Source organism: Hesperophylax consimilis, chromosome 8 (genome assembly GCF_061612785.1).
Source record: "Hesperophylax consimilis isolate HC1 chromosome 8, BYU_Hcon_1.0, whole genome shotgun sequence".
Lineage (NCBI taxonomy): Eukaryota > Metazoa > Arthropoda > Insecta > Trichoptera > Limnephilidae > Hesperophylax > Hesperophylax consimilis.
In genome coordinates, this window is record NC_142843.1 from 35203975 (window position 1) to 35217847 (window position 13873).

At 35.3% G+C, this 13873-nt stretch overlaps 2 protein-coding genes across 15 annotated transcripts in view; one reads left to right on the forward strand and one right to left on the reverse strand.

The window, feature by feature from the left end:
• The first annotated feature begins 4046 nt into the window (after positions 1-4046).
• On the forward strand, positions 4047-8423 carry Arl6IP1 (ADP-ribosylation factor-like 6 interacting protein 1). Its single transcript, XM_089634616.1, has 3 exons — positions 4047-4196; positions 4340-4711; positions 5117-8423. Exons 1-3 carry the CDS (start codon positions 4170-4172, stop codon positions 5318-5320), a joined length of 603 nt encoding a protein of 200 aa, XP_089490742.1. The 5' UTR covers positions 4047-4169; the 3' UTR covers positions 5321-8423.
• Positions 8424-11497: 3074 nt separating this feature from the next.
• The window catches only part of l(1)G0196 (inositol hexakisphosphate and diphosphoinositol-pentakisphosphate kinase), a 53289-nt gene continuing 50913 nt past the window's right edge, over positions 11498-13873 (reverse strand). For 13 of the 14 annotated variants that reach the window (XM_089634168.1, XM_089634169.1, XM_089634174.1 and 10 more), the window contains 2 exons: positions 13362-13483; positions 11498-13275 (listed from right to left, as the gene is read on the reverse strand). In XM_089634168.1, the coding sequence (XP_089490294.1) occupies positions 12493-13275; positions 13362-13483 (905 nt within the window). In that variant the 3' untranslated portion in view covers positions 11498-12492. The remainder of the gene's footprint in view (positions 13276-13361; positions 13484-13873) is intronic. The other variant, XR_016302488.1, reaches the window with a different exon arrangement.

Sequence of the window (13873 nt, forward strand, 5' to 3'; positions counted from 1 at the left end):
ACATCCCTTGCTCAAAGACAATATTCTTACCTAGGTCCAAAAATGTTCAACCTTATACCCGGTTCTTGGAAATTGAAAAGTGGAAGCGTCCTGCGTAAATTAGTCAATGATTGGATTCTAAACTTAGGGAGAGTCGAAAGTGAACGTATGCTGTATAACTGTTAAACAAAATCACCAAATCAACTGTTAAACAAAATCACCAAACTTCTGATGTTTTTCAACCTAAGATTTATGGTTATGCGCCCCTGAAGCCTGTCTGCTCATTAGGTACATCACTACTGTAAAGCGTATCACATTTGTACGTCGCACACTAACTCTGTGTGAAACTTGGTACCTACTACGGTAATGATTTATAATAAATACATAACACAATATGGCGTACGAAGTAATGCACCAATTTCACCAAAGTAGCACTAAATCAGGTACAATGTATTTATATTCATAGTTTATGTTCCATAGTTTATATTTCTTTCTATATATATAGTTATTGTTTTTACATTTTAGCAGTAGTTCAAGAAATGAGCGCGGTATATATTCGTATTGCCGTATAATATAATTTGTTCTGAATTCATGTTTTAATTCAGTGAAAACAATCATGCACATAATTTATTACACATTCTAGTTACAACGCTTACCTCATACTCTGTAAATTTTAATATTTTATGTTACCAGGTTAATTCGGTAAATCCGATTATAATATATGCTACCAGATTAATTTTATCTACTTCTCACAAAACAATGTATGTGTACTTATATTTATTATATACATTTTCTTTATTACACAACTTAGTTTCAGAGAAAAATGAAACTTTTTTTTTTTTGGTTTTTGTTATGTAATTATGTACATTTCAGTAATAATATGAACTAAACATGTCAATTTGTCTGTCCTAGAACGGGAAACTTTCCTAGTTGGACAGGCAAAGCATCCAATATGTAATATGTACTTTCTTTTGATAAATAAATAAATAAATAAAATAAATAAATTACGATCCTTTCAAATAACAATAAAGTACCGTCCAACGCTGCCGATTATATGAAATCTTTACTCTCTAGCCTTCCCGATGTATCCGCAAATGAGCAAAATACTTCAATGGAATAGTAGAAGTCTATTCGCCAACAAAATTGATCTTGTACATTTACTTGATGAACATAATATTTCAGTTGCTGCCATCTCCGAAACGTGGTTAAAACCCTCATACCAATTTTATATCCCTGGATATCATTGTCTAAGACATGATAGACTGGATGGCAAAGGTGGCACTGCTCTTATTATACATAATTCTATCCCTTTTAAACAAATTATTTTCCACACTCTCTCCAATAATTTTCAGATAGTAGCTGCTGTTATATCTGATATTACATTACTATCAATATATATCCCTCCCTCTACAATTTTTGTTGAAAACGAATGGTCAACATTTATATCCCAGATTCGTCCCCCGTATATGATACTTGGGGACTTCAATGCTCATTCTCCTTCTTGGGTGAGTTAACAAACCGTTCTGGACATAATCTATTAGATTTTATGGATACCTATAATTTATGTATACTAAATGATGGATCTCCAACTCGTTTCACTGCCCCTCAACATCGGAAAAGTGCAGTCGATTTATCTCTTTGCTCATCTTCGGTGATTCCCATATGTTCTTGGAACATCCTTAAAGATCCCCTTTCCAGTGACCATTTTCCTATAATAATTACCTTCCACCATATATCTTCCACGCATTCCTTTTCGATAAACAATAGTTTTAAATTTAAAACGAAAGACGCGAATTGGAGAAATTTTTCTTCAGAATTAGACTCCATTGTTCAAGCATCTAAGTCTTCCCTTGTCAACACTAGTTTACAATGTGAATTATTTCCTAACATGATAATAAAAGCTGCAGAAAAAACACTTAAAAAACGTTAACAGATAAAACATTCCACCCCATGGTGGGATGAAGAATGCACTAGTGTCGTTAAATCCAGAAGAGAAGCAATTTCCATTTTCCGTAAATGTATGTCTTTCGAAAATTACCTTTCTGTGAAACGCGCAAACGTTTGAATGTTCGCATTCAAACTTAAATACTGGTATTTTTTTTTTTAAAGTTTGTTTTCATAATTAAATTAATTCTCAAAGTTTAAATTTTATTAAGCCCGCCAAAACGAGCGGAATCCGAGCGGTAAGAGGCGGGGTGTGGGTGTGACGTCATTCGAACTGTGAAAACCACGTCGCTTAAGCATTTTGTATGGAAAAATTTTTAATTCTTCAACAAGGAATTCCAGTAATTTTTTTACCAATGTTAACCGTCTATTAGAATTGATGTTATTAAAAAAAAAAAGAAAATTGATTAAGATTTCATAGTTAAATTAATATTTTATGTTAGAATATTAGCTTTTCCCGCCCGGTACGGTACTTGTACGGTATTGCCGTCGCTATTTGTTGACGTGCCCCGCGCGAATTCGGGACCACCGCGCAGAAAAGTAAAGACCAAAAGTAAAATGAAACACTTCACTTCGGGTATGCTCGGATATGTTGGCCACGCCCCCTGTCGAATAGTCGCTGTGCATATAGCGACTCCCTCAGCTGCGCAATCCAGCGACCGTAGCGCGCCTGTCGTGGGGTGCTGGAACTAAAGTGGTTCCGCTTTACACCACTTCGGTACGTTGTCTGAATCCGTGGCGCTGGCATCGCCATCCTCACCGCTAGTTATTATTATTTTAAAAGATGTTAAAATTACATTTGTGCAAAGCTTTCAAACAATTACAATATAGCCTAGTCTTGGGCGAAGGTTTTTATTGCCGGGTCGCTGGTTTAACAATACACCCATTTCGGATTACGACTTGATGGGTGTATTTCGAAGTTGGCTTTCTATTTTTTTTATTGAGGGACCGATGAAACTATTGACAAAATATTTAAGGTCTAATAAAATCTGAACTGCCGCCTCCATCTGCGTGTAAAATCACAGAGACAAATGCTGGAGCACGTGTTCGCTTTGGTCTTTCTGTGAATTCAAGTCATGTATATACCTAGGGACATATCAATATCATCAGTAAGTTGTATAATTATATGTCAGTTAGAAACAATGACATTGTTGAAAGAATAATGTTACAATAATACGGCAGTTTCTAATATAAGAAAAAATATATATGAATGTAAGAGTGTTATATAGAAATGGCATAATATACTATATTTTAGGTTGTGCATAACTTGCCTCACTAGGCGAACCTGTATTGAGGCAGAATTTTTAGTTAATTATTTCTCCATTTTGTCTATGGTTTGCTAATATGTAAATGTTTAATATGGGTTCCCATAAAGCAATCCATTATTTTAGGTTAGTTTACATAAATCTTATTCGATTGGCAACAAAATAAACAATGAGATAAGAATTCTTGCTTTTCGCTTCGGAAAGAGCAGCAGCAATTTATTTTTTGTGTGTTCTCATTTTTATTGTAGAATCACCTATTTATGGAAAATATAATAAAACTTTGAGAATTAAAAACAGGTCTCTGAATATAAGGAGCTGTTCTGGGGAAACTACTTATGGTAGATTACATACTATTTTTGTACATATGCGAACACATTATCTTTATAAAAAAACCATTTTACAACAAACAAGTAAGTTATAAAGAAAATGGAATTAACTGGTGCATAGCGAGCCGCGGGATAATTTAGCGTGATTGGTTTATTTATGGCGCCGGCACACGGCGGAGGTAGTGAGCCTGAGCAAATGGATAGCAAGCAGGTGAGTGGTTTATATATCGGATATATTGCTCGAAGCGTGAGTGGTTTATTTATGCTCAGAGCTCAGCATTTCCAAATAAAAAAGAATTTCATATTTGTAATAAGCATTAACTTTGTGGCTCGCCATAATTTACAATAAAAATATGTAAATAACAGAATATTCTTTTAATACTCCATTCCTGACGAAGGAAGGGTGCTTCTGAAACCGGTAGAATGTAATTGAAATGAGAGTGGTCTAAAACAAATTTTTATTTGTAAGAAAGAATTTGTTCATTTATGCCCCCATATAAGTATAAACTTTCGCTGGCTAGTAAGAAACTTCAAATTACGCATTAAGAAATGTACGTACGAAAACAACGCTTGTCAACTGTCATTTGAAAAAGGCGTTCGTACCTTTTGTTTTCTCTGTTGCTCGGTTAATTGTTTGTCAAATTTTGAAAAAATAATGGCAGATACGCAGATAAACGATCAGGTAAATATGTTTGCTTTTATAAAATTTTGATTTATTTCATTTTCATGATTATATTTCCTCATCAATGGCCCCGTCTGTCAAATTATCTAATAATGACTTCCAATCGATGAAAATATCACAGAAGTATTTTTATATTGTTTTAGGAAAGGCAAGTTAAAAAGCTAAAACGAAAATTGGAAGGATGGCGAGAAGCAGTATTACCGTTACATTCAGTTTTGATGTGGGAAAAGCAATGGTACCCAGCCCTTATTTTCGGCGTAATTAGTACCATTTTCGTCTTCTTCTGGCTGCTTGACCCTCCAATATTCACCATCCTAGCTACAACTGGAATCATAGTGACGTTGATGGATTATTTCGTTCCTGTGCTGATTAAACATCTCTACACACCCGACTCGTGGAACAAAAATAAGGAGAAGCTGTTTGAAGAAATCTGCAAGAACATGGTTCTATATTACAACTGGATGTATTATACAACTGAATCATTTTATAAAATGAGGGAGTCCAGTCCACGAATGGTGAGATCCTTTATAAGCCTTTCTCATATAAAAATAGTTCAATTGCCTTGAATTGTAATTGATTGAATGCATTTTGCGATAAGTATTTTTTTTACGTTTAATAGATTAGTTCTATAATCAAGATTGCGAGATAAAGTAAGAAACCAATTCTCAGAATGTTACTTTGTATAATATTTTATTAATATTATTTGTTATCAGAAAGTTACAAACTAAACTAAATTTGATAATAATATTCCTACCTACGCTTTCCCCTGTAATATTTCCGAGAGAGTATGCAGGAAATCAAATTGAAATAATGATTATTGTTTTATTCCCGCTTCCTTCCTCTGCTAGAATTCAATAATTCTGTGTAAAACATCTTAAAAATTTCTGTAATTTTGAATGAATATTGTTGTAATTTTTCAGTATTACGCCATCCTCATAATGGGACTGAGTAGTTTTGCCTGGGTGGGGGCATCCACCAGCAACCTGCTGCTGACCTACCTGACGGTGCTGTACGTCTCCTTCCTGCCTGGCCTGCTCAACAACAACCTGGTGGGGACACACCTCATGTATCTCGGCAACAGCATCAGCAACATCTTGCAGCCGCAGCAGGTTAAGCTCGAATAAGGCCGCTCCAACTAAAGAGAGAAATAAACCCACCCACCCATATAACAATACTAACTTTGAGATGAAAAGTTTGCAAAAGTGATGTTATGCATATTTTTTTTAATTTAATATTAAATCAATTTTAATTTTTGCAAATCTTTTTAAATGCCTTCTCAAGCGCCAAACAGTACCCATTTAATATTAAAAATTTGTATCTGTTGAACGCTGGCAAATCCATATGGATCGAGTTTTAGGTCGCAGGAGCTCGGCATTCCAAAGATTAAAGTGCAACGACCATGCAAAATAATAATTATTAAAAAAATGATTTAATATTAATTAATTTTAAATGTTGCGGAGTTCTACAAAACTTGAGAGAAAGTTAATAATATGTATGTAGGTATTTCAAGGGCTTTGATATCTTATGCAGTAAAATAAATATTTCTTTGTAGATTTTAGACTTTTGTGAGTTTATTCTCACTTGGTAAGTAATGACTATTAATTTATGCATTTATAAACACGACAAGTATATTGTGAAGACATCACTCGTATGGTTTATTTCACTCTTCAAATATTATGTATTTTAATAATATTCCTAAGCTTCTGAATGTGTGCAATTTTTCAATTGCGTCGCTTACCGCTTGAAGTTTGCTATATTTATTGTATGTTCCTTTGTGTATATCACCGATGAATAAGCCACATCGCCCAAATGACACTAAAACTAATGAGATTCCTCACATCCATCCATATACATACATTATTTATTGTACTAAAAGCACTAAAAATGATGCAACTTATGTGGGGGATCTGATATTATTTTTAAAGTCTAAAGGCAAGGAAGGGCAGACCAACTGTGATGGGTGACATTTCATACAAATTTGGATACTTGTTTGGTGATGTCAGCTAAAGTATAAACATCATGCAGATGAGTGAATTTATTTATTGGATTCCATAAAGGAGAAAGCTCATTGTGGTGTCTTGGGCGTTGTTGTTTTGTTCATTGATGATATTTTGTGAAGTTTTGGCATAAAACTGTGGATTTATGTATATTTTGGGTTGTGGATTGCTGTGAAAGACTTGTGTTTTTATTGGGTGTTCCTATTTTTAATACTCTTGATTCCTACCTTTTATACTTTTCTACCATTTGTACGGCTATGTCTTGTGGTTAACCAAGCTTATCTTTCAAATGTGAATATGTATTAAGCTAAGTTGGATTGATATCTCAAGTTTCCCGTTTTTAATAAGGGTGACGACACATTACGCTAATCGCATCAAAGCATTTTCTATAACACCATATCGCTCGCCATACACATCTGTTAAACCTGACAGATGATGTGTTATAAGTACAGGCGCAGCGATGATGTCGCCGTGATCTGCTACCCCGATATTTTAAAATGATGTGACCCCCTCTCCTGATGTAATCACGCAGATTTAGGATGCGCCGTGAAGACGCAGCTGTCAAGGTGACAGACCCCGTGCAAAGAAATGATATTCTGCGGCAGCTCCGAAATCGATCTGATCCCCACTTGAAGATTATAACATAGTGTGACACCTCAACACAAAATCTATATAGGCCACGCCCATAGACATATGAATATTAGTAGACCTGGCCTAAGTGATTAAAAGCGTATTATTCCCCACTCCCCATACCGGTTCCATTGGAGCCGGCTGGGCTCGCGTATGGCCTCCCATGAATTTAGAAAACGTGACGTCATCATTCTTGTGCGAACTATGGTCGAGGCATCATCGGTTCATTTTACGAAATAACACGGCAAAATGGTGGCTTGTGCTATGAAAACTTGTAAAAATAGATGTGAAAAAGAGAATAAACCCAATTGTCGTATTACATTCCATATATAAGCATTATTTTACTTTATTTTAAGCATATTCACATCGTATAATATGGATCAGTTGTAGAAACATATACTATCACATCGAGATACGTTTGGACACGAAACACAAAGCTGGTTGGTTGCTGGGATGTAAATTATGAACATTTATAAAAGTGTCTTAACTAAATACGTAAAAATATTCGACTCTGAAAATAGAAGAAATTTATTTTGCCGAATTTGGACTTCGCAAATTTGTTCATAACGTGGCGAGTAATTTGCGCTCCCATGTAAAAATGTCTATTCATTCAAAAGCAGATTTTACTTTTAAGAACTAAATGGTGATATTATAATGCGAGATGCCTATATACTGTCAGATTGATTTATTGACGAATCACAGTCAGCTTTACCCCCTTCGTTCTTCAACAGTTGATTTTACCCCTCATCTTTAATTTCTAGTCTATATATTCATATGTCTGTGGCCACTCCCAAATAAGCGTTGATGCGTATAGTGTAATGTGTCTTCATCTTAAAAGTACTAAATATTTTTATTACATTCTGTAAAAATTTTGCTAAATTTATTATATTTCTATGGGGATAAATCTCAGTAAGTACATGTATTGAAGGGTGAATAATACTATTTTGTATCTACATGTCAACTGACTTGCCAAATTACTAACTTTAAGAGAATAAGCCCCAGTTGTTATGCAGAAATTCAAATGTACCATTGTCATCTATTTTAACATGGCTATTTTGTTATTTTTGACATTTGAAATGTCCCCGTAAAACCCCGATTTTAGGTGTGTTTCGGCTTTCTATCAAATTGTAATAAGCTGACGAGCTTAACAACATAATAGTTGTCTTCTTCTGCTGATCACAATTTGTTCAAAAGCTGAAACGGGCTTAGGGTTGGTTGTTTCACAGAATTTGCAGTGAAACTTGTGAATTTCTGCAAAACAACTGGGCCTAAGTGTATTTAGAGAATATGTAATAGCTTGAATAAAACATGTTACATCAAGTTACCCGTACTCTCACCTTTGGAACATTCTATTTATGTTGATTGTTCTATGTAGAGGTTTCTCAGTAAATGTATGAAATAGCTATTTCTGGTTCAATAATTCCCTCTCAACACCTTCAGGATGATTTGCCGCTTCCGTACGATGCTAGTTAATTCCAAACTATTAGCCTTTAGAAATTTCCCAAATGAATTTTAAGTTAAGTTTTGACTGTAATTCAACTAGTCTTAAAATAAATATGTTATTATTTTACTTTAAAAATAAATATTTGTAAAATAATAATCTCTATTATTTGTACCATCATTCCTATACCGATTTTTTATGAAGTTTTCTGATAATACCTACAGTGTCCCAACAGTGTTGCCAACTCAGCTCCTTTAGACCTAGATTTAGCTCTAAATTGAGGCCATCAGCTCCAAAAAAGTGGTTTTGCTTCATGTAGCATAAAAATCTAGGGAAATTCTGATAGTTGACGAAAATAGGGCAAGTTCTGGGTAAATCTCGAATATTGCAGGGTAATTATGATATATTCGAAAATAATATGAGAAAATTCGAATGCAAAAACTTTTGCACTAAGGCTGGCCGCATACATACGTTTTCCGTATTCGATTTCCGAATTCGTTTTCCGTATTCGGAATTCCGTGAGACTAGCGCAAACGTTCGTTTTTCTTCATTCGGAATGTATAAACGTCAGAACCAGTGTTGCCAACAAGGGCGATATATCGCCATTTAGGCTACTCAGAGCGAGAATCGGCGCCGAAAATATCTAAAAGGCGACTGGTCGCCAATTAAGCTACTTCAAAAACATCAATTTTAAACATGTCCCGAAATTCTCTAGCCACCCCCCCCCCCCATATGAAATTTATTTTTCTAGGGACAAATTTTATATTTTCTTGAAATTCTCTAGCCACCCTCCCATGAATTTTTTTATTTTCTGGGGACAAATTTTATTTTTTTGAAATTCTCTAGCCCCCCCCCCACGAAATTTTTATTTTCACATAAAAACATCAATTTTAAACATGTCCCACCTAACAGCAAATTCGGCTACTTTACGCTACCTTATGTATGAGAAACGGCGGTATTAGGTCAAGATCCGTTGGCAACACTGAATTACTGAACGGAAATTTCCGAACGTTTGCGTCGGCACAAACAAAATGTATGCAAGAGCTGCGTTCCACATGACGTCATTAGTTTTTTTCCATTCGGTTTCTCCGAACGCGCCGGCTCGCATTCGGAACGTGCGTAAGGAATTTGTTCCGTTCGGAACTAAAACGAATGTGTGCGGCAGTTAATGTATTTTCTACTGATTCCGTGCATTCGGATGTCCGAATACGGAAAACCTATGTATGCGGCCAGCCTAAAGGACTCGAAAATATTGTGGGGAATATACAGGGTGTATCGGCACGTACCCGACAAACTTTAACCAGCTATTCCTTAGCATATTTGGAGTAAAAAATCTTATGTGCACTTTGCTGTCCGGTAACGTTTTTTTTTAATAAAAAAATATTATTCATATTTTCACCACATGTCACCACTGTTTTATGCTTTGTCAAAGTTTGAAAACCCATCTGGCAAATATTTTATTCGAATTCCGTTGAATAATGCACGTGTATACCTATATTGGCGCACTTTTAGAATCACAACGAAATGGCACGGCACCATTCGTCTCATTTTTAACTATTATTATTTAGTGTGTGCGAAAGAGCGAAGACGCTTTATGACATACTTGCTTATAACAGCTGTTGAACACGAAACGCAGTGCCGATAACAGTGATGTAGTGTGGAAATTTTAAATTTTTTTGTTTTTAATTGAAAAAAAAATGCTACCGGACAGCAAAGTGCCCATAACATTTTTTACTCCAAATGTGCTAAGGAATAGCTGGTTAAAGTTTGTCGGGTTAGTGCCGATACACCCTGTATAAATATTTCTTGGAATTTCCTAGCCCTCATGGATTTTAAAATATTGTGGGAAGTAAATTTTCTCCGAAATTCCCTAGCCAACCCTCAAAATTCCCTTTGAAAATCTTGTGGAGAATTAATTATTCTTCTCTGAAATTGTCTAGCAACCCCCCCATCCCATGGATTCGAAAAAACATGGTGGGGAATCCAGTACTCAGAGAATGGAGAATTACCCATACAAATCCATTCTGAAATTTAGGGAAATAAAAATTTCGGACATACAATCGTTTTGGTCCCAACTTAGGTTGCACAAGGTTTAGCTCTTTTTCGGGAGACGACTGGCTTTATTTTTAAAATCGAGTTGGCAACACTGGTGTCGGGGTTAGTACGCTAACTTCGGGAGATGATTCTATGTGATGGTAGAAGTAAAAAAGATAAATAACTTTTTCAAAATTCCAATGCTTATTTTTCCATACAAAAATATTTTTGCATTGAAGAATATTTATTTTCCCATACAAACAATTCAACTTTTTAACCTAAAAATTACCTTGAAAAATTGGATTTTATAAAAAAGGTACCTATCTTTTTTGCTTCTAAAATCATGTAGAATCACCCCCCAAGTTAGCGCACTTTACCCCCGGACTCCCTGCATATATTTGTTAACAATCACTAAGTCCATCTCCCAGGAAATGAAATCTAACTTTGAGAGTTTTCGAGTTTTTCTTTGTTCCCTTTTACAAGCAAGCCTCTTCACCAAACAGCCCCAACTCTTTGCACGCGGGCCGTATCAACTGTTGTTATGGCAAAAAGTCCATACTCACACGCGGCTGTATCAACAGTTGATACGGAAACTTTGACGGCCGATATTCCAGCGCTCTTTCGTCATAAATGTATTTCTTGCTCACTTGGACATTCGTAGAACTATCACGATGCTGACATCTACAAGAATTTCTCTAAAATAAAATTGTATTTCATAACAAAGGATCACTAATCAAGTGCGCCTCTTCGCACCTTTTAGTATACATTTTTGTTAACGGATGGCGTTAGTACTAGTATGTCATTCCCAACTTTTCATAACTAAAAATGATAAGTGATCATGGTGTCCCACTTGTGTCTATCACCTAAGTACACACACGCCGAGTGAATGGCGGGACCACATTCAAAAGATATGGTACGTCTTTGTATGAAATTTTATGTTTTTGTTTTTATAAACATCTAAGAGTCTTGACACACGAGGATTTGTTTTCATATTGTGGAGAATAATCTGTTCTGTCTATATAGTCCAATAAATCATGCCAGAATGCTTTAATTTGACATTTAATTGCGTGCATAGTTATTTGAAAATATGTACCGCGTACGGGTATAGATAAAACGGAGCAAATTAACGCGTTCAAAGGGTTAGTAAGTATTAGTTATATTCTTACACATTATTCATAAAATAAAACATAATAATTCGATCATTCAGTATTTATTTTCCGAGAACTTTATTTTTATCTACAATGGCAGAATGATATCTATAATCACAAAAATTCTAACCTCAGTACAATGGTTGGCAATAATATCTCAGAGTTCAATGCTCCGACTCCTGCTCTATATAACATATTTATAATAATCTTCATTCATAGAAGACTATTCACAGCCTCATCAACTTCAGAGTAAGACTATTACTTCAACATAATATTGAAAGCAACTCATGAAGTACCTTACCAAGGATTATTTAATGTACCCAACATTTCCGGTACGTATGTCATTTACCTTCTTCAAGTCTTGGATAATGACGGGACGTCAATGGGACAGTTTTCACAAAGTGATCCATGTTACTTACTTACATATAAAATTAAGTAAAAGAAATAAGTTTAAACACACTAACTACATTTTGCTTGAAAGAGAAACATCATAGATTTATTATTATGGCGACTAATAGATTTATGTTTAAAATTCAGTTATTATCACATGACCAACAAAATAAGTAATAACTGCAAATTATGAATGGTTTTTTGTTTTGAATGCGATAAACACAAGTATTTGACAATAATTGACTCAATCTTGTCTTTTGTTTTAGATGCAAGGGCACTTTTAGGAGACAAAAACCCTGCAGCAATATTGTAGATTTGCAGAAATACTATTATTGTTGTAGGACCATCCCCGTGCCATTTGAAAAATGTAATTTTATTTCTGCTGATAAAGGAATATTTATGTGATGTACTCGTAAATTAAAAATGAATGTATAAAAGATAAGGCAGAGAATGAACATAAAGAAACTAAATCAAACAGCAAAAGCCTGTCAACTAGATAAAACAAATCACTTTACAAAGGCAATAACCGGAAATATTTCTAATCTAGTTAACTACCTTGAATTATTATTGTAGTATAAATAAATTCTACAATCACAGTGATTCTATTTATATAAATAAATTCAACAATGTGCGTTTAATATAAATCACCCTAAGTACTAGGGCGTGTTAGAATTGATTTTAAAGCCTTGAGCTATTACAATGTCGGTGGACATTGTGACTTTAGGACTGTTCAATCGTTCACTGGGAGTGGCCACCGAGGGCGAAGTTTGAGGCTTCAGGGAGAAGACAGACTCACTGACGGGGGTGGTGGTAAACCTGCTGCTTTTCTTTGGACTCCCGCCAACTCCCACACTTTCTAGAGAGGATTTGCTGCCAACCTTGGGACTGTCTTTTCCCCTACTCCTAGATGCTTCTATTTGTTTTTCCGACTCTAAGGGACTTCCAGAAGTGTTGATAGACAGGCCCTCACTTGCTCTTCTGAAAGCTAAAGAAGTATTGGCACTTTGGCTTTTCCCGTGGTAACTCTTTGATACTCTGGCCATCTTGACTGGTCCTTCTTTTGGAAAAAGTGCTACTGGATCAGGGTCGTGAATAATATCAGGATCAGAGGTTGGAGAAGTGCTCAGTGGGGCGATGCAATCCACATTCAATTTTCGTAGCGGTTTTGGCTTGATACAAATTGGACTAATGTGTTTTGAAGACATGTTTTCACACAGACCTTTTTCGTAGTTTGCAATAAAGTTATTTGGATCTGCCGGAGAAGAAATGAAGGAGTCGTTGGTTGTAGATTTATTTGAAGGAATAACTAATGGTTTAAAGGTGGATTTGGTGGGTTCATTGTTGATGGAGGAGGTAGACAAGGAAAAGTCCTGATCTCCGGCAGTAAAACTTGTTTCTGCTGATATTGTTGTTTCTTCTTCCTCTTCTTCTTCCGTACCCTGGGAAATACAATACATATATTATGTTAAACAGGATTTAAGGTAATCGTCTTTCTATTAGTTTAAGTAAAGGAATGTATGCTCACAGTAATATCATGCTCTGTGGTAGAACCGATGGTGGCCTCGTTGGTGTTGAACTCCCACTCGGAGCTGGTGGAAACGGGGGTGATGTCACCACTCGTGCTCCGGATCCCGACAATTCCCAGCCCTTCGTAAATGAAATAATCTTATTAGTTTGCTAATGGAATTCATTATCAAGGTAAACAGTCCTCCAGTGCAAGGCTTTATTGGCAGGCGTGGGTTAATTTAAAACTGGTGCAAAACAATAAAAATATGTGATTAGGAAAAAGATATATAATTAGTATACACACACATATTTGTTTACATTTTGTCATAGAAAATGTACAAGAATCCAACATTTTGTTGTTACAAACATTAAAACATCAATGAACAAAGAGGCAGACAAAATTAATGAGAAGAGTTTGAACATTAAATTTTCAACAGAGCAATAACAACACAGAAACTTTACAACATGGTCGGAGTAATAGTTCCGACTACAAATATTATTAATGTGAAAGGGACTGTGCTATATATGCTA

Bases quoted from the DNA above. Each gene is read 5' to 3' on its own strand.
- Arl6IP1 (XM_089634616.1), top strand. From the start codon at position 4,170: ATGGCAGATACGCAGATAAACGATCAG. The intron at 4,197-4,339 runs GTAAATATGTTT...ATATTGTTTTAG, and splicing joins ATACGCAGATAAACGATCAG to GAAAGGCAAGTTAAAAAGCT. The intron at 4,712-5,116 runs GTGAGATCCTTT...GTAATTTTTCAG, and splicing joins GGGAGTCCAGTCCACGAATG to TATTACGCCATCCTCATAAT.